Source organism: Chaetodon auriga, chromosome 8, assembly GCF_051107435.1.
Source record: "Chaetodon auriga isolate fChaAug3 chromosome 8, fChaAug3.hap1, whole genome shotgun sequence".
NCBI classification, from domain to species: Eukaryota; Metazoa; Chordata; class Actinopteri; order Chaetodontiformes; family Chaetodontidae; genus Chaetodon; species Chaetodon auriga.
Window position 1 is genome coordinate 21,397,988 of NC_135081.1, and position 20,971 is coordinate 21,418,958.

The following is a 20,971-nucleotide window of genomic DNA, read 5'->3' on the forward strand; positions in this document are numbered from 1 at the left end:
GTGTGGTCCTTCCAACTCTGGCCACCCAACAACAACATTGTGAGGGACTGTAAGAGCAGTCTATGTGGAAAGTGAGCCCTGCCACCCTGTGTTTAAACCAAAGTTACCCATTTAAATCTGTGACTTCAAGCAGCTGCTCACTGCCTGTTGCCAGTACACCTGACCAGTAGTCACATTTCATTTTACCCTCACTCATTTCCAAGGCTACAAGAAACTGATCCCCTCCACTCAGGCCTGATGCTCATTCATTACATACAAACACCAGAGAGGCCTTTCTATGACACCAAATAAACTCGTCAGCTGTTCTTTCACATCCCATCTGGAAAATGGGACATGGCATATCCCTTTTACATCCCAATTCCAGTCTGAACAAGTATTCTTAATGCCAGTACAGCAAACAAGGTTTCCCCAAACTAAGTCAGGTATTGAGGAAAGTATTGTCTTGATAAAGATACGAGAAATTTCCAAACAATTCCCCTCCCTAGTGTAGAAAAATAACAGATTCCTTTCTCCCCCGGTTACATGGAAGGTGAGAGGCTCTATATTGTGATCAAGAAAGTAAATTGCACTGTTTCTGCTAGATTTAAGGCTTAAGCATTGGATGTATGGGTTTTCCCAGGGAGAATAAGAGACGTGATTCCCTTAAAGGTGAGTGCCAGTTGAAGGCTGGTGTTTCCAAAATATGTCTGATATTCAACCATGACTTGAAGACAACATCTACTGTACAATTTCCTTCACTTTGTTACTGCAGATATTTCTAACTACCAAACAGGCACCACAGTCAGCTCTGCCTCCACAGGTAGTCTGTCATTCTAACAACAATATTCCTGTTTTTCCTCATCTTAGCATCTGAGAACAGCCTGGAGCCTGGATACATAGCTTTCAGCATCCTAGTCCATAGCAGAAGATTTGAAGAGCCTGAGAGAGACCAGAGTCTGGTTTAATACCACATATCTGGAGGTAAACTTGAAAAGCGTATCAGTCTTTCACTTGGCTTTTTTTTTTTTCTTTTCCGTTTACCGGGCCTATCAGTCTCCTGTCATTTGATCCAACTCACCACCAGATGGTGATCAAATGACAGTCTTTCTCTCTTCCTGAGTGTCCAGATCATGCAGCCTCGGGCCTCATTATGGACCAAGAGCCTGCATGGACACATGAGCGCCCTCTGCTGGCCATGTGAATTATTTTAACAAAATGTGGTACTATACATGTGAAGTCTCACCGACATCAGGAGCCATCGGTGGTGATCCTAGTTATCCAGTTGTCTGTATTGAGTGGTGCATAGATGTGCAAAATTCAACAACCTTGTTATTCCAAGGCCAAACAAACAAACAAACAAACAAACAAACAAACAAACAAACAAAGTACGTTGCCAGAGTAATGCAGAATTGCATGAAGGATGCCCAAAAGCCTCTTCAGCAGCCTGGACATTATTTTGGGTTTGTGTAGGGGAAAAATCATGATCACAAATACTTCAGACAACACACTTGTAAATGCAAAGTTAATGGCGGTTAGGGAAACAAAATGTATTTTATTTATAAAATCATCTATAACGTTAGCCTCCTTGTATATGCATTCAGCTTGACTGTTGTTTCTTAGAGACTGAATCAGAGGATAAATCAAATTTATTGTGGTTTGCGGTGCAGTAATATTTACTGAAGCTACTTTCACGCAACGCAACCCGGCAACATCCGCCAACCTGTTGTGCGTACGCACGCTGCGTAGATCAACCGTAGACACACGCAGACATCATGGCGGACGTACTGGACCTTCATGAGGCGGGAGGCGAGGACTTTCCTATGGATGAGGATGGTGATGGTAAGAATAGTTATCATTACAACTATTGGTAGCAGATGCTCCACAACACTGGCTTTCAACTGATGTGTAAATCTTGAGACCAGCAGAGTGGACGTAGACAACAATCCTACAAACGCTAACTGCGCGGTAGCAGGCCTGACAAATGCTAACAAGCTAGCACTAAGCTAACAACGCATAGGTAGTTCATTCAGACGGTATTTGTAAGCTAAGTTAACTAGGTTGTGATTGTTACAAGCTGCAAAGCGTGCCGAATGCTAGTTTAATTAGTTTCCTCGCTTAAGGATATAGTTAACATCAACGTTACCTTACTATATAACTCTGTTCACATTAGCGTGCTATTAGCCGCCGCTAGCACGCTCCGAGTCTTCCATTATCTACTTCAGTAAGATACACTGACGAAACTTTCCAAATCCGTATCATATGATTTAGTGCACATTTTCATGTAATTACAGCGTTCACTACAGAAAATGTATCCACGGTCCATAAACCCAGTAGTGAGCTAACGTCAACTGTTAGCTAGTGGTCAAACTTGTATTGATTTTGACTTGTTTAACTTTCCCTCTTCAGAAAGCATCCACAAGTTGAAGGAGAAAGCCAAGAAGAGGAAAGGACGAGGGTTTGGTTCAGGTGAGTTATCTTACCATCGTTGTGGCATCGGTTCATTTAATCTCCTGCTGAATCCTTTTCATGCAGTTGGGCAACAGCAGCCAGCAGAGTTCAGTGTTTTTCTGTGTTTCCAGAGGAAGGAGCCAGGTCCAGAATCAAAGAGGACTATGATACTGTGGAACAGGACGGGGACGAACCAGGCCCTCAGAGATGTAAGTGTAGTTCATTTCAAAGATGTAGGTTAAATGGAACCTAATAGAATAAAGTCGTACCTTCACAAATTGCCTCATTAAAGCTCCTCTGTGATGTATCAAGGTAGGAGAAGGTACGAACCTTCTGTCATTTATGAATGTGGTTAACTCACAGCAGTCCTCAAAAGTAATAATTGAAATCCATCAACTGTGAGCAGTTATTGGCTTTTGGATTAATGTCAGTGTAGCAGGCAGAAACTGGAGGTCAGGGGGCCTTTCATTGGTCAGACCAGTGTTTATTGGCACACCTTGCATGGAATGAGAGCTTTAGTAATCGAAGCTGTACTTGGATTATAAGTGTACTTCACTGAAAATGCTCCCTGTTTCATTATTTGACCCCTGATGCCTTTTCTTGTGTTTGTCTTGTTGCAGCTGTGGAGGGCTGGATCCTGTTTGTGACGGGCGTACATGAAGAGGCCACAGAGGAAGACATCCATGACAAGTTTTCAGAGTTTGGAGAGATCAAGAACCTGCATCTCAACCTTGACCGCCGAACAGGCTACCTCAAGGTGAGACAGATAACTGTCCCACATTAGTGTGTTTCAGAGTTTTAGCTTGTCTTTCATTTCATGAACCGCATGCAGTTGATGTATATCAGTTATTGTTAATTTTTGTAGAATTAATTAACACAGCCTCTTGGCCACTTGCTTGCTGTAACTGCTTACTAATGTGATTTTTAGTTGTGTGTGGGATATTGTGTAGTGCTTTTTGCATCTAATTTAAAATGAATGAATAAGAAAGAAACAATAATGCTTAGTTTTCTGTAAAAGATAATTTGGTACACAAATGGGTGGCCTGCACTGTTTGTAAAACACTTGGAAGCACAACTAATGCACCTAACAATTTCTGGTGACACCACAGAGCTGCGCATGTCAAGTTCAAATCCAGAACAGAATGGTATCCAGTGAGCCAAATGTAATTATTTGAATGCTTTGGCTGGAAATACTCTTGGAGAAGTCATGTTGACTCAACCAGAAAATTGAACATCTGCCCTAGCTTCTCCGAATCCCACTCCTTGTTGCTTAAATGATATTTTTTCCAGATGGAGAGATTTGAAAGCTGCATATATTATATTATGTAACTTTTAAAAAATATCACATTATGAGAAATGTTTTTCCGTCCATTTGTTGTATGAAACCAGACCCCTTCTGAGGTCTGTGTAAAGCAAGATGTTGCTTTTTATGTACGTGTAAACCTTGTTGTCACTGCTGCTTCCTCCTGCATCCATATCCTCCATAGAGGTTTACAGCCTATAGAATTTTGTAATCTTGATTCTCCATACTGTGGTTTTTACTTTGTTCTGTAAACATGACATCTACAGTGTTGCATGCCTGTTAGTCCTGAGAGAGCGAGCCCTTCTGTGTTCCTCTTCCTGGATTTTCTCCAGGGTGTTGTATGCTGGCCAGATTGTAAAGCCCCTTGAGGCAAATTTGTGATGTTGAGCTATATAAGTACTGCAAACGTGATTGTACTTGACCACTTGCTAATGGCTGCATGCTGCGCAAATCCAGAAGAGGTATCCAAGGTTTTTCAAATACTTGCAGTGTTTAATATGCACAGTTAAGCCATTGTTTTTGTGTTTTTTTTGTTTTAACATCCGAATGTACAGTATGCCTCCGCTTTTTCAGAAGCCACAAGGTGGCAGCATTGTTATGAGTATGAGGTCAGAAAAAAAGCATCTTTAGCCTGAAACTCTTCTTCCACAGTCATTTCAACGAAGCCCAGATAGTGTCTGTTTTTAACACGATGTTCGATGATTAACATAATGTAGTAACAATCTTACACATTTAATTGGTCACCTTTCAATTCCCCAGAGACAAAAAAATTACAGTGGTGGCTAAGCTTCTGTGCTAGGTTCAAAATGTGGTGGTTTTAACTGGTTTTAATAGGGCCGATATAGTAGTCAGACTGGATAACATTATTAGATTATTGAGTGATAAGAAGTTCTGTGTTCTGCACAGTGTTGTAGTATTAAGTAGCAAATTCTGCCAAATTCCAAAGCAATAATGTTATAAACATGCAATAATTGGCATGATGTCCTGATAACTGTCCCCAGGGATATGCACTGGTTGAATATGAGACATACAAAGAAGCCCAGGCAGCCATGGAAGGGCTCAACGGTCAGGACCTGATGGGCCAGCCTATCAGCGTCGACTGGGGATTTGTCAGAGGGCCCCCCAAGAACAAGAGGAGGTGAGGGTGGTTTGTGATTATCTGTGTGTCTCAACCTTGCTGGTAAAGGAATTGTTGCCATTGATTTTCATTATATTATTTGAAAGAATAGATATCGCAATATTACCCAGCCTTGATGGTGTTATTTTAAGATATCTATATAAAAGTAATGTATGATCTAAATTATTTATGTAATGCATTTTCTTATAGTAGAACAACCAATTAATATTCTAGTGTCAATAACTGAACTGGTTTTTCACAGGACTGGCGGACGGAGACGTAGCAGAAGCCCAGACAGGAGGCGGCGTTGAGTTTGGCTCACTATTGGCTCCATGGGTCGCCTGTCACTGTGACAGGCAGTTTATAATCCTCTCAGAAGAAGCTAATTTCAGTGTTTTTGTACAATATTTTGGAGTACAGTTGCTAGGGCATGTAGCTGTGCAGTTTCAAATATTGAGATAAGGACTTGTTCTTCTTAGGAGACGAATAACAAATTGGCCTGTTGGCAGCATTTTCAATTTTTTGTAATTTGCTTATGCTGCCATACAGTGCAACCTAAGGATATCCATAAAGCTCTGTCAGTGAAACTAGGTTTTTACTTTCAACACCAACTTGTAGGTAGTACATGTTTGTGGTTTTTCATGATTCCCTCAAAATTTTGTTTCAGTTTCCTCAATGTTATGTGCATTGTATTGTGTTGGAGTTTTTTGTTTTATATTGCTTGGGGAAAATTAAACTTTTAAAAAGCTGAAATTCTGCCCTATTGTATGTGTTCTTTGTGTTTTTTTTAAAGCACTGTTAATGACGTAGGGTTTACATCATCCCAGATGACCTCACCCAGGCAATGATGCCGCCCCGGCTATTTTGTCAACCCCAAAGCACCTGTCACTCTGGACTCCGTGAAACACTCATAGGCTATTTGGACTAAACCCCTTGCCCCTTATTTTTCTGCAGCCAATTGGCAAGCGAATGTTTTGTACTCTGTCGTTCCTATTTGGTGTTTACTCTATTGGACGGCATCAGTCAAAGACCCCGAGAATGACCATTGGTGATTATCAGTGTCAATAATAGACACTCTGCTCTCTGATTGGGTGGTTCTTCGTGAGGGCGGATTCAATTCGTCGCTTGACGTTGTTGTTGTAAGTGGTGGAGAAATTACTTTGTCGGTGGTGGTCCGGTTTGGGATTTTACGCTTAGTTTCACCCGTGAAGATGCTAAAAAGTTAAGAATTGTTGGTCTTGGAAACGTACATACTATTCACAAGTTGATACTTGCTGGAAAAGTAAATGGGACGATGAAAAAAATATCTGCGAGGACGCTCAAGGTAAGCAGTAAAGGGATACTCTAGCTACCAGCGTTAACGTTAGCTAACGTTAGCTGCTGATTAGCCAGGCTTGAAGCAGCCACTTGCTAGCCAAACGTTACCGTTCGATGTACTTAGTGAAAAATGAACAACAGTTCTCTGTAATGAGGATCCATGCACACGTATGGTAGTTAATTAAAATAGTGATTAAATAGTGTATTGCGTGAAAGTAAAGTTATTGGACAGAGTGTAAACGGTGCACGAACCCCATGCGTTGGAACGGCTCAAATGCGTTTATGTAAGCATGTGTATTGTTCGTTGATATTTTGTTCCAAAGAATAGTCGTAGCCATAATAGCTGGCTCAGAGTCAACATTTAGGACAAGCCATCATCAGTAGCATTGATCTGCATTTATTTGCCGTGTTAAGCAGGTCGGTGAAACGGAATTGGTTGCTGAACATTACATTAGCTTTATGAGCTGTCAGTGTGCAGTTTACTATGTACTATGTGCAGTTTAAGCATTGCATTTTGAAGTTGGGCTGAATGAGAGATCAATTTTATATTTGCCCTGTCATCAGTTATATTTTTGCCTTAAGAATGAATTTACATTTTATTTGCTAGCTCTGTAAGAGCTGGCAGTCACGATCCAGATTATCTGAGCCCGGTTTTTATTTAAGGTGCATGTGTGATGTAACATTTACTTAAAGCACCAGCTTAGGGAAAATTGTTAGAGTTAACCGTTTACACACGCGTGTATTTCCTAATGTCTCACCAAAACGACCGGTTTCATTAAGCTATCGTTAAGTGGCTAACTTGATCGAGTGAGTCAAGTCAGCAGTGGGAGGCATTCCTTGCCAAACCTTGCTGCCAGATATGTGAGAGTCTAGCCTGAGCTAGCTGTTCATCAGGTTCAGTGCTCCGTCCTCATTTCGAAACTGACGACTTGGATTATTTGCAGTCATTTCCAACAATGCAAACCTCTCTCTCTCGATGAGAAAGGGTTGCATTACACTTTGCCTTGAATTATTCAGGTACTTGTGTTTGTGGGCTCTTTTGTTTGCTGGGACACCAAGTTCTTTGCTGCACTTGGTCTACAGGGGCTGTTTATGTTGTTATAAAGCCGTATCCTGTTGGAAACACACACAGCAGTAAGCTGGAACCTCATCATACAAGGTTGATGGAATTTCAAGAAGCTAGGTTTTGTGTAGTAGGAAAGAGAATGACATCCAGCCCTCCCACCTGTACCTCTGTTCCCTCTAGTAGCTGTGCAAGGTGATGTTTGAAATGCGGGACACACTAACAGCTGTCTGACAGTTGCAGAAGACTGTTGATCCGAAGCAGTGTGGAAAGTTAGACTGAACTACCAGCTCCATGCTAATAACTGTGGGTGCTGAACCAGTCCTCGTGGCAGGTAATCAGCCATGACTTCATGCATTATTGTATCACTGCAGATGATGAATTTATTAAAGGTCTGGAATCCACCAGACACTATGTCTTGACGATGAAAAAGATTTTCATACCCTGGTGCACAGTCTTTGTGAGTGTGTGTAAGGTTGCATTGTCAGGCTTCATTGTGCATGTCCTCAGCACTTCAAGGGACATATTGATGTGTACAGCAGTGCAGGGAGCACCTCGGGCAAGTATTTTAAGTAGGGTGTAGCATCCTTCCCTATGCAATTCAGATTCCAGACTGGCAGGGTGTAAAAGGAAAAGTATCTTGAGATAAAAGGTTTTTTTTCATCACTCAACACAACATAAACACAGTTAAAGGTACATGACAGGAGCTGGTTTGTTAATACTGGAATGGCTCCATTGGTCAACGTAGAAAACACCCAGTAAATCCACTCTCAACCAGCTTCCAGCTTCGCAGAGCAAGGCAGAATGTTTTTAAAGCCTTTGTGCTGTGAGTTGCTGCTATTTGATTTTGTTTGCACCATTTGAATTTTGTTGATCCAAATGAAAATGTGTGGCTTGCAATTTGCAGCTTATCGTGCAGAGATCTCCGGCAGCGTTCAAATGAGCTGCAGTAAGCATTTCACAGTGCCCTCGTTTGAAAATGATGCAGATTGATGAGAATGGTGAAACATTTTTACTGTTTTCTAAAATGATCAGTATGTGTAGAGACTTGTAAATGCCTGTGGAAAAGGGTTTGTTATAGAACTATCATTTTGAAGTTGCAAAGTTGCAAGACCTGGTGGCAGTGGAATTATATGCACACTGTTTTGCTGTGACACATAGCAAAGTCATATGATTACACAATGGAGGGTAGACCAGCAATGAATTAGCATGAGTCCCTGTTTATACTGCAGTTTCACAAAGCAGGCAGTTTAACTTGTTTGTCTTTCTGGTGGAAAACTTGTAGTTTGGAGCATTACTTCTCTCAAAGGTTTTGTGTTACTGTCTCAACTATCTTTCATATCCTTAATATGAATAGACTTCAAAATCTTACTGTTGGTCTACAAAGCATTAAATGGTCTAGGACCGAAATATATTGTAGATTTATTAACTCCATATGAAGTATCCAGACCTCTCAGGTCATCAGGGACAGGTCTACTGTGTGTTCCCAGAATGAGAACCAAACAAAGTGAAGCAGCTTTCAGTTATTATGCTCCTCACCTGTGGAACACTCTCCCTGCACACCTGAGGTCTGCACCAACTGTCAGCTCATTTAAATCAGAGTTGAAAACATTATTATTCGCTACAGCTTTTACTTAAAGTAATCATTTTAAATGCTAGATTATTGTCTTAAACACTAAATTATTGTCTTTTACTGGCTTCCTTTAATTGTATTTTATTTTTATTTTTCTATTCTCTTCTAATCTCTTTCTTTCTTTCTTTCTTTCTTTGAAATGTATGATTTTAATGTATTTTTATGCTTCTGTAAAGCACTTTGAATTGCCTGGTGTATGAATTGTGCTATACAAATAAATTTGCCTTGCCTTGCCTTGCCTTGCCTAATGTCTTTAACATGGATCTAACTTACTGTTTTTGTGCTGGGCCGCTGTGGCTGTTATGACTGCCTTGGTGAATATAGTATTTCACAGGGTAACCACGCTGCTTCAGCAATGCAAAGGGTATGAAAATTTAAATTTGTCTCTCGACGGGCTCCCCCAAACAGCTGTTCACCAAGTGTGTATGTGTGTACATCAGGGATCCAGTGTCAGTTTCAGAGCCAGTCCCATTTGGCCATGGAGGTATTCCCATAGGATCTCTCAAACACAGTGAGATTAATAAGTAAATAGATGACTGCTTCTTCAGGTTAGTAGGACAACCACGTGATGTTTGTGTCCAGTGTACATGTATGTCTCAATTTTACAGTGTACACATCCACCATAGAGTAGGTAATGAAGTGGGAGCTGAGCCTACTAACTGGTTCTTTTAGGACACTTGGCAGCCTTCATCACGGTCCAGATGACGACATGACATATCCTAGATTTCATGCCTATACATCCATGCATCTGTGTTCTTATCTCTAAGTCCCACCGTTCAAAATGACAGGAACAGATGTGATACGAAAGAGTATACTACCTTCGTCCCCACGCTGCCACAGTGAGACAGGGATCAATAGGTGGCTTGTCTCCGAGAGGCCTCTGTGTCCAGACAGCAACTCATAAAACTCTGTGGAGCCCCACCCTCCCCAGCATGGCTGGTTGCCTGCCAGTCTTGTGACACAGCAGTCAGGCAGTGCCCAGGGCTGTTTGTGTTAGGGTGGAGAGACCTAGAACTGAGGCATCTACCTGGGTGCTAGCAGTTGTGGACATTAGGCCTGCACTGAATGCTTTGGGATTATAATTAGGTAGACAGAGCTGGTAAACAATAGAAGGGACTGTGAAGTAGGATGGAACGGTTATATGAGGAAAGTTATAGCCTTTCGTACCAACGGAGCAGCCATAATCCCATACAGCATGAAACGTCACTCCCACAAGAGAAGCCATGGTAATGAGAGCTTAACGTATCAGTTACTTAATGCTCTTCACCTTTTCCTCCTCTACATACTGCACAGGGTGGGAAATTAATAATCACGATTATACCTGCCACCAGTCAAAACCTCAGCCTTGCCTGTCCTGTCAGAAATTTTGGCACATTTTGATGTATCACTGTCAAAATAACACCATAACTTTAGTAAAAACAGGACTGAAATTTTAAGGTGTATAAGTTACCGTTGAAAACACTGCTACGAAGGTTGATCATTTTGGGCTGCGTGCCAGTAAGCAGCATTTGTCATTGTCTGTTGTGTCTGTCACATCCCTGCTTGTCACTGCTGCTGCTTTTTCCTCAAAGCTATTTGTCAGCTTTGTGATATATGGTCACGAAAATGAAGAATCCTTCTCTTATGTTGAAGTAATTTTGCTGTTTTTGATCAATGCATCTGCTGTAAGGGTGGGTGATTTACCTTAAACTAATGAAACAATGTTGTAGGGTAGTTATTTGATGACTATATTTTTGATGATATGATAAAATCTGAAAAAGTCTATTTGGTTATTTGGACTTCAGATAAGATGCTGCACTCTTCTCACATGCTTTTTGGGTGTCTTTGAACTGAGATTTGTGAAATATGGTATAATAACTTTGCTGTCTTTCTCTTTTTTTGCCATTATCTTCTTCCTTCCTTGTTTACATGTTACTGTAGTTTGTTGCAGACCTGGCCTTTTACATCCAGAGCCCTTTCACACTTTTTAAGTCACTATTGTTTTTGGCAGCAATGCTACTTTTGCTTTCTGCTTGTTACTGCAGTATATAGTCAAGTCATTGAAATTAAATTGCATATTAATGATATGATATGACACATTGACTACATTTACACTCACATAATATTCAGTTTTTGTCCTTTTTTCCAAAAATGACAACATTCCTACTAAGTTGTTTACATGACTAATGAAAATGAAGATTCCACTAAAATTTGCATTCACATGCAGCCGATTAATGAACACAGCCTCCTTCTTGAAAAGGTTGGCCGCACAGTGTTTGCACATCTCAAAAGACCTGCTGATATCTAAGTATTTCGTAATGTTTAAAAGTATGTGTAATTCTCCTTCCAACCAGAAATGTGTGCATTTCTGTTGTGCCTGCATCTCTACCGTGTGTCACAAACTGCAGTAAAAACTTCAATTAAGATGCTTATATTGTGCTGTATACTAGTCCAAAGAAAGCCCCTAAAAGCTGAATAATATCAGCATATCTTACATATGTTAATTGAAAAATGCTCCTTTCAGAATAAGGCCTATTTTGGGAAGTTGGCGTGTAAACGCAGTCATTGGTACAACATACAATCATGAATGATATGATAGGGTGCACTCCTAACCTGCAGATGAATTGGCCTCTTCGCACTATTGCTATTTTGTGAAATGTTGCTTTGAAAATTCATATATCAGTGTGCTGTTTGCAAAACCTCATATAGCTGACAGATCAATTCAATCCAACCTAATATGACTTACTTTTGTAGTAAAGTTACTTCAGGGTCTCAGGCCATTGCTTTCATACGACAGGAAACTACAGAAAACAAGTGTTAGCTGGTGGATTTGAAAACTAACATAGCCTCCAGAGGAGGCTTTGATTGTGTTGTATTGGCACCTGTCAAAGTGGCTACAGCTGGTGAATTAATCAGCTCTTCCAGCCAAAATCTGTGAACATTTGTTCAGGGGCTAACAGTTATTTCCAAGCCTTGTAGCAGGTGAATAATGAGGTTTAGATCCCACTTTAGCCTGTGGACAAGAGTGTAGCTCTCCTGTGCAGTCTAGAAGGCAGCGGTCCCTCACGCCCTGCCCTGTTGATCCAGGACAGCAGGACTAATCCCACACACAGCCCTGATGAGGAGCCTGTCACCCAGGATGACATCACACAGGGAGTGACGTGAAGTAGCCCTGCTGTGTACAGGGCCTGGCCTGCAGCACGTGGGGATTCACATGAGCGTTAGTGCTGCCCGCCTGCAGAGGCGGGTGCTCGTTTAGCCACTGGCTTTAGATCTAGCAGAGTTTGGTTGGCTTCACATTCAGGCTGATTTAGCAGGGGTAGATCTTGAGCATTTGAATTGGTCCTGTCTTGCAACATGGTAGTTGCAAGTTGTAGCTCCATTTTGTTTCCAGTGTTAAAGCCTTTTTTGCATTTCGAAGCTTCTTCCTCTCTTGCAGCACTCTTGTTTTACAGGAGTGGATTAAATGAAGTCTAAACATTGCAGTGTAAGGTTCAAATTAGTGTCCTAAGAAATGTCTTATATTTCTCAAGGGTTAATATGCAAATTAAGAGCAGTCATCTAGCTTGCCTTCTAAATGTGAATTATGTAATAACAAGCACATTGTTTGTACACTAAGCAAGAAGGATATTTTGGCATCATTGCCAACCCAGAGATATTATTTGTTATCAGTGTCACAGAACAAATTGAGAAGTGGTTTCTGCTTTAGATATTTAGATGTCTATCAGTCTGACTTGCACAACTTTGACAAAAAAATTGTATTGCTACATATACATAGATTACGGAAAAGATCCTGATTCTTGTAGTTTGTTTTGTACCAAAAGTCTGTATTGCAGTCATGTTGCATATGTTGTAATTCACTGTTGAATTTCCCCACTCTCTGCTCATAAATAGGTGGGCAGTGTTCAGATGGTTGCAGAGGCTTGTATTTCTTCACAAAGGTGAAAAATCGATAAAGAGGCTGCCAGGGCTGAATGAGGACTTCTCACCCTCAGAGTCTGGAGTTAAGGTTGGCCGCTTTCAGGAATACTGAAACCAATGCGTAATGTTCACTAAGTGAAGCAATTTATCCATCTACCTCCATGCTGCTGTCCCTCAGAGGCGCAGCAACACTTTGCATTGGACGCTCTGCAGCAATCACTCTGAATGTCTTGTTTAGGGTTTCGCTTTGTGCACATCTCTAAAACAGTTATGCATTGATGGCAGATTAGCTTCCACTTCCCTCACTCACTTAGAGGATCAGATATCCTCATTACATTTTCTGCTGTTTCAGGTCTCCACTGCAGTGTGCAAAATGTAATGTGGTCTCTGTGTGGAATGTGGGAATGCCACTTACGGTCCCCTCTAGCCCTCTCCACAGTAGCCTGCTTCATGTGGCTGTTAATTAGCACTCCTTGACTGGTGATTACTGGGCCTGACTGCAGTGACATGCCCCGGGCACAAGCTAGGAACCTCTGAGGCCAGCTTTAATAGGCTGCCTAATAAACCACCGCTACAGACAGACTGGTAGAAAGAAAAAACTGCAACTTAAAGCAGCAGATGATATAGATAAAATGATAAACACAGTAATATAATAGTCCTGCAGTAATAATAACAAGTCTGATAGCTTGAAGACTGAGTTATACACAGAGACATGTAACACTTTAAATGTTGACAATCATTTAGTCATTAAAATATTTTTGTAATAATTATGTCACATCTGAAAAAAGCAAATATAGAGTTAAAATGTGAATATTCCCCAGTCTTACTTATGGCTATCTCAAGCTGAATCATAGGGCCTATGGACCAGAAATCACCAGCTGCTGTCAGACACATCGTGTTTCAGAGGAAAACGTGTGGGTAGACCTATTTATTGTCTAACAAAAAATTATTGCCACTACTGTATCCATATGGAGAAAGAGACTTCTGGTTTTGTCCAGAAAATATACTCTGAAGATGCTTTCTCTGTTATGCCAATGCCTCATTCAGGCACTGGCAGGCTGTACAGTATCTTAGGGAACTTCTTGAGTTTGGAGATTCCTGCTACATGCACTGCTACACCATGACGTCAGCTCTCAGACACTTTGATAAACACTTGTGCTCAGAAGCTAATACTGCCCATTTCAATTGGCTGCACTTGGCTGTTATTACTTTGCTGCAGTGAATAACAGCAAGAGTCCACATTAGGCTGAAGGGAACCACTATGAAGCACTCTAATATGTCTTCCACGGGCTAGGAGACGTTTTGTCTGAAGCCACGTCCCATTTCCCGAATCAGATTTACACCTTGTCACCTGTGGGCACACTGCAAGATGAATTTACGTCATGTAAAACCTCACTTGAACCCATCCTGTCTGTAAGTGGGTGCCTGCCCTAACTCTGCTTGCTGTGCTGTGTTCAGAACAGTGCAGCCTCCAGGGTATCATTGTCTTTTTGTTAATGAAAATTAGGCCCAACTTGGAAGTATGCTTGGATGTCAAGCTTTGAGAGAGCAGCTGACGTCACCAACATATGATTGTCTTTAATTCAGGCATGAGGCATTCACCAGAGCGTTTTGTTCCTGACAGAGTTTAAATGTTAGCTGTCATCTGTTTTTGAACTCTGCACAGTGCAGGGTTTCTATGTTTAAACTGTGATTATGAGCAGATTATTTTTAGAGTATCTCAAACAGGAGGTTGCTCTAATTCTAGCAACTCAGAGATTAGGTGGTGATTCTCTGCATGCGCTGGTGCTCAGTTGTAGTTGTGCTTACACAGTTGTTATTACTCTGGTTTCGATGCATGGATAGATACTCAGAGCAGGCAGACTAGTGTCTAATAGGCGTTAAGGAACAATTTCCGTATGAACAATACTAATTATAGACCTAAGCACCTTTTTTTTTCTTGTTCCATGTGTTGCATGGATTCTGTGAACTATTTTTAAATCAGATTAACTTTTTCAGTTGCATTAGCTCAGTGGTGAAATTCAAAGCTACAGCAACCTGAGGTTAACACATCTTATGGCTCTGTACACTCCAAACAATACAAATGAGCTCAAATTCATGATCTGTAAGTAGATCTGGTTTTCCTCACCTTATTTTGCCTTGAGCTCTCATGGACAAAAAGGCTGGTTGCTGAGTTCACACGGATCAGGTTTGGATGTTTCTGAGCCAGCAAGAGTGATAGGGAGGCCGCGAGAGGGAAGTTAGACTTGGCACATTTTTGTGTGATGACTGGACAGCTTTTGGACGAGACCAGCTCGAGTGGCATGGCCTCCGAGAGGGCAGGCACGGTGTGGAATCTCTGACATCAGCTGGGTGTGCATTCACACTGGTGTTGTCTTGCGCATTACACACACAGATGCCCACAGCTGGTGGTCCAGCCTTCATCAGGGGTGGAATGTGCATGCTACACGTTTCACACTGCAAAAATGTTATCCCAGACTAATAATAATATATACGCTTAAGGAATTTTCTCAAACATGTTTTGATTTCCTTGTAGGGAGGCTGTTTTTTTCCTACTGTAAAATTTTGAATTCCCTCTTGTTTGTAAGTACTCGATTAGCTTGATATTTCTTACAGTGTAGGCAAGTGGTGAAAGATAATTAATGTCCTTATTTGGGAAGAAGCAGTCCTTGTTGCAGCCACATCAGGTTTCTTAGCTCTGCAAAAGACAAAAGCTTTGTTTGGTTCACATGCAGAAGCACTTTTCCATGGTCCACTCGGTCCTAATAATTCACATGTCAACAATAGCTCTGTGGATGTTCCGCTCTGCAGCAGTTCAGTGGGTTTTATTGATTTTTCTCCAATGACCAGCTTACTGGTATGTTTCCTTTTGTCCAGGGAAATGGTCACACTCCAATTTACTGTATTGATTTGTGATTTGTCAACCAATAGGAACTCACAGCATCAGTCCCCTCCCTCAATAATGGTCAAGCACATCTGCTCAGCTGAGTGGGTGAATTAGTGAGGCAGCAGTTTACAAGCAGAGTCGGAAGTAATGGCTAACATTGCCAGGCTAACAGAATTTTTAATTTTGTGCTGTTTGCTTTTTCCTTTTATTACTTAAAGGTGAACCCTTGGGCTCTCTCATCTATGGTGAAAATATTAGTTAAAAGTGCTTTATAAACGAATTAATTTGACTTTGAGATAAGACGAAGAGCATTGACTCGATTTGCTATGCAAACCTCTCTCTGGAGCAGCCTTTGTGGGGTATTTACAATGCAGTGTTTCTCATATGCTTTAACGTTATGCAAGCCCTTGGAAATAAATGTGCCTGCGTTATACTTTTCATATGATGCACCCAGTTGCCCTTGAAGACAACTGATGTTGCACAAAAAAGTGACTGAGATGTCTTCCACTTTTCTTCTCAGGAAAAGCAATTTTTCTATTCTGTAATGGATGTGTTTACATCGTGCTGCCCTATAGAATATTATGCTACACCAAGCAAGGATTTTGCTTTGTTGTGCGTTTTCTTGTCCAAGGCTTTAGGGTCCACTGATAAGCCTTTTCTTTTTTTAACCCCTTTGCTTTTTAAGCATCCTGTAGCAGAGATTCAGTCTGCATAATACATGTGCAGCAGAGCCATTGTACTGCTCTGTTGAGCTGAGAGAAACTTTGGAAGAGCTGGGTAAAGGGCTTGGTGTTCCTCCGTTCCTAGCCAGGCAGCGATCAGCCTCCTTCCCAGCTGTAGCTCTCATGTTATATAATGAGGCAGTGTAGGCTGACTGGGCTCAGTCGGTAACCAGATTACAGCACTCCACTGATAAAGACAGCTGAAGGACTACCATCTTACCACACCTTTGTTTTTCTTTCTCTTCTGGTTTTCTTCCGCTGTAAGGTGTTTGCTGTGATTGATTGTTTACAGCTGACCCAGCCCTGTTTCTGCAGCATTTGAAAAATGGGCCTTTGACTCACTAGCCCAAGGTTGGGGAACCTTTTTCCTATTGAGTGCCATTTCAGTTTTTATAACATCCTTCAAGAGCCATACTCAATACTGGTGCAGCACTGCAATTGACTGGAACTGCTTCTCTGTGGCAAGGCGTCTGATGTCAGATGGTAGTGATGTTGATGATGCTACTGGTATTGAGCAGAATTGAGTCTGAGTCTCACGCTCAGCAGCATATTCAGGTGTTGTAGCAGGCTTTTGTTCTTGCAGAGTAGGAAAATGCAGTGTTTCCTCTCTCTCGCACTTGCCACAGCTTTAATTTCACTTCAAATGATTTCACATTTGAAAGCAGAGAGCTGAGAAGCTGGCTGCAGCCAGAGGTTCAGCTCTGAGAGATACTTGGTAATGTCTACCATGAATGACAAATCACAGACACTTGCTATCACTTAGTATCCATGTCAGGTTTTTCTTCATCTCTGTGAATCATTCCAGACAAACTGACACTTTTGAACAGTTTTACTTTGTCCGGTTCTAGCAGCTCTGCAGCAGCAAGAAGGCGTCCTTCACACAGTTCTCCTTGTGGATGAGGTTTCAGGTTCTTAGCCCTTAGCTCGCTCACCACCAAACTTGCCTGCATAACACAGAATGTGGTCTTGTGAAAGCTGCTTACTGACCGCGCAAACTCCGAAGAAGAGTGTTAACTTTATCCAAGTGCATTTGTCCTTGCAGCTCATCCAGTTTTGCCTGTACTAACGCTTGAGATGAGCCTTTTTCATCTCTGCAGCTGCATCCTCACAAACTGTCTTAAATAACAGTGTTTGTCCATTTCCACTGGGAGAGGGCAACACTCTGCATCTACTTGCATTTTGTTGACAGTTGCCACGATGCATTGACATGATATCAAGTGTGATGTGTAATGTTGCGTTCAGGGGCTGCAATGAAAAATGTATCTGTTTACTATTTAGGATACTTTCATTAACCAAGTTTAGTGCATCAATCATGGAGATTTAAGTCTCTCCAAATTTCCCTTGTTAGCTGTCAGTATAGCCAAGCTGATACTGGACTTTTGAGGCTGATGTTGATATTTCAGAGCTTAAAAAGTCTGATAATGTTATATCAGGAGATGGAACTTATCTCAGTAAAAGAACACAACAAGATCCTGATAGGGTTGGTTTTGTTTTTAGAGAATTGCGACCAAGATACTTATTACTTGTCAGTGCTCTCTGGTTTACAATCAATGTACAGGAGACACTGTTAATTAGCCTAGTTTGGCATATCAGAACTGCAATATCTAGTTAGTCATTAGTTACTTTTTATATACATATACACTGATAGGATATATATGCATTAAGATAATTTTGGTCGATGTACTGGTCTAGCTGTAACTGTTAGTACTAATAGTTCTGTCCAAAGAGTGGAAAGTTTAACTTTCTATCCCACCATCACTCTAGACCACTTATCATTCCTGCTCTTACTCCCACCAGCCACGTTGCCCTTCCCTGTTTGCTTACTCTTTATTTCATTACTCATATTGTTTTGCAAGACTGATAGGGTGTGTTTCATTTGCTGAGATCACAGGAAAGGTTTATGTGATTGAACTAAAATAGAACTTACCACATTTATAGGTGTGGCCATTCATCATGTCTTGACCATTAAAGGGAAACGGAACGACTCAGTCATCCTCATTTGGTAAAGTCTCACCACAAACTGTGCTGATAGTAAAATAATTCTCCGGCTCTGGCCATTGTTAAGCGTCTATTCAGGTGTAGTGTGTGCCTCTTGTAAATCTCTTAATTGTAAAGGAAGTCTCATGTTTCACATGAATGTAACTGTAGTGAGTCAGATATAAATTGGTGAATCTTCCATTGTAGACACATTACAGTCCATCACCCTGTTTCCCCTGCTCATGGGAATCTGCTGTAGGTAGCCCAGCGTAGGCTAATGACATGTGGAGAAGCCGGTTCTGTGAAAGATGCAACCTGTGATCCACATGTAAAAAAGCGTCCTCCTCCTCCTCCTGTCAGCTCTGTCTCACAAATTGATTGACAGACATTTTAATGCAAAGAATAACACAATTGTCTGTCTGTGCATGAAACTAAAGCTAACTCGTTTACATATACAATGTCTGTAAGTACAAGAGTAGTAGTCTCAGTGATTGACAAAGACAAAATGCTCAGGTTCCTTCTGTACCTCAGACTCTCAGACTCACCTATCAGACACAGTTAGCGACTTGCTGGTGAACATAGTGGATCTTTTAGTAGCGGAACAACCAGGTGATTTCCCACAGGAGTTTATGGAGATCAAAACACAGCAAAAAGAGTGAATATTTATTATGTGGACACAAACACAAATCCAATTAGGTGATAATGTTGCTCTGCAACTGATGCAGAGCAACAAGTTCACCGTATCAACGTAAAAGATGATGATTTGTCAGTGTTGTGTTCACAACTTGTTTCTGCAGCCCACAAGGGTCCAAAAACATCAGCTCCGGTTTTGGGTTTAATAGTGCATAAAGACTTTTACCTGTAAGCTTTTATGGCCAAAGAAATTTTGGATTGTGAAATTATGTGCTCTTTACTTAAGGGTGCAGTTTATTGGTTCATGTTAATAAATGATATGTTCCCACAGCTCCTCTTCCACATTGTAAAATGATACAGTTCTTTGTTATTTCATTATTTAGGTCATGCCATATTGAATGACCTTTGCGTGAGTAGCCTACACGCTGAAGCATGAAAAAGCATTTACAGCACTATCGTCCTTTGCATGCGGTCGTGTAAAGGCCTCGTCTTTGGCCCTGGCCCTTTGTGTGTCGTTCATTTTATTGTGCGTTTCTCTCCTTGTGCTCCTTATCTTGTTTTGCTTGTTAACAGTGAGTATTGGCCTCACCCCAGGCTGATAGCAGCAGATTGTACCTACACACCTAAATCCTGTCTGAACTGTACAACCACAAAGACAATGACAGCAGCAGCAACTATGTTAATTTAGATTGGTAATAGAAATGAAACAAGTATGAATGGAAAACTAGTATTAGGGTGGTACTGGCAGCAGATTAAGATGCTTTATTCTTATTTCTTGAGGCTTTTAATTCAGCCTGATTATCAGGCTGAATTGACATTTAGTTTTTGTTCACCGAAAAATCAGACATGTGAACAGTGATTCAGCTGTTTGGAACCAGGCTAGCTTTTTTTGCAGATCACATCTAAAATTGTCCCCTCGGTGTATTACTGCTTGGTTACATAGCTGTTTCACCATTTGGCCGGTGGCTTTTTACACATTTCTCTTTCTCACACATCAGTGTCTTTATCTTCTTCTCTACATCTTCAGGAAGTAACTGCCATTTTTAGCTAAGTCACATACTCTAGTTTGCACTTGTCTTTTCTGTCAGGCTTGAGAATCGGGCTTGTTGAGCCCCCTGTCAGAAAACGATGCCTTTAAACTCCACCCGTTCAGCTGCTCATTGGTCAACAGTAGAAGATGGTGGCTGTACTCAGTTGTCTTTCCTGGTGTTGAATGTAGGTAGCATCTCAAACGTGAGGCCATGCATTCCTTTAGAGGAGTTCTTCGTAAATCATCTAAAGGCGAGCAAAACAAACTTGTGTCCTCAGTCCCAGCAGTAAATTGACCCTCTCAGCCCACCGAGGGCTGACGCAGTGGGCTGTGGTGACCTCTCTGTCTCTCTCTCTGTGATCCAGGCCATTCTCCCAGCCCTCAGCTCAGCACCCACGTGTTGTCAGCAGCTCCTGTTACGTAAGCCCTCCTGCCAGACAAAAGCTCAGCCATCCCAGACACAAATCACTGACTGCCCCATGTTGGCAGCAGTGCTGTTAATGTTAGCCAGTAATCCACACAAGGGTCTTTCTTGAATACAATTTTTATTTATTTATTTTTTTAATGGCTGTCATATTGAAAATTCACAGCACACACACCCTAGAATTTATCTTAAATTTGTAGTCCACCACACCCTCGGTGCTGTTTGATGTCATAAATGGTTTTAATGCTCTGTCTTAATGACGGTATGTTCTGACAAGTCCACCATTGTTTAAGTCTGTCTTATATGTTTTGTTTTATTACATTGCACCAAATAAAAAAAACAGTGCAGGAACTAACCATAACCAAAGTCGTCAGACAAAGTTGTTTTATGCGTACACACTTTGTGTACTGTTGAGTATTTGTAGAAATCTGTAATTTTACTTTTACTTAAGTATTTTTTATCTCAAGTATTGTTCTTGCAACATTTCAGCATGTGTGAGAATGAGACCAAAGAAAGGAGCTAAATCAGCAGCTTCAGA

The 20,971-nt window shown here is 41.2% G+C and overlaps 2 protein-coding genes across 5 annotated transcripts in view; both read left to right on the top strand.

Moving 5' to 3' along the window:
* The first annotated feature begins 1,700 nt into the window (after window positions 1–1,700).
* Window positions 1,701–5,600, top strand: rbm8a (RNA binding motif protein 8A). The gene is made up of 6 exons (XM_076738299.1): window positions 1,701–1,818; window positions 2,386–2,445; window positions 2,559–2,636; window positions 3,048–3,184; window positions 4,732–4,868; window positions 5,110–5,600. The coding sequence occupies exons 1-6, from the start codon at window positions 1,752–1,754 to the stop codon at window positions 5,156–5,158; spliced, it is 528 nt and encodes a 175-aa protein (XP_076594414.1). The 5' UTR covers window positions 1,701–1,751; the 3' UTR covers window positions 5,159–5,600.
* Window positions 5,601–5,967: 367 nt separating this feature from the next.
* Window positions 5,968–20,971, top strand: part of otud7b (OTU deubiquitinase 7B) — a 30,765-nt gene continuing 15,761 nt past the window's right edge. For all 4 annotated transcript variants that reach the window (XM_076737225.1, XM_076737226.1, XM_076737227.1 and 1 more), the window contains exon 1: window positions 5,968–6,171. The gene's annotated coding sequence lies outside the window, so the exon portion shown is untranslated. The remainder of the gene's footprint in view (window positions 6,172–20,971) is intronic.

Excerpts from the sequence above, each read along its gene's own strand:
- rbm8a (XM_076738299.1), top strand. The coding sequence starts at position 1,752 with ATGGCGGACGTACTGGACCTTCATGAGGCGGGAGGCGAGGACTTTCCT. Across the intron at positions 1,819-2,385 it reads TATGGATGAGGATGGTGATG|AAAGCATCCACAAGTTGAAG; the intron begins GTAAGAATAGTT and ends TTCCCTCTTCAG. Across the intron at positions 2,446-2,558 it reads AGGACGAGGGTTTGGTTCAG|AGGAAGGAGCCAGGTCCAGA; the intron begins GTGAGTTATCTT and ends CTGTGTTTCCAG.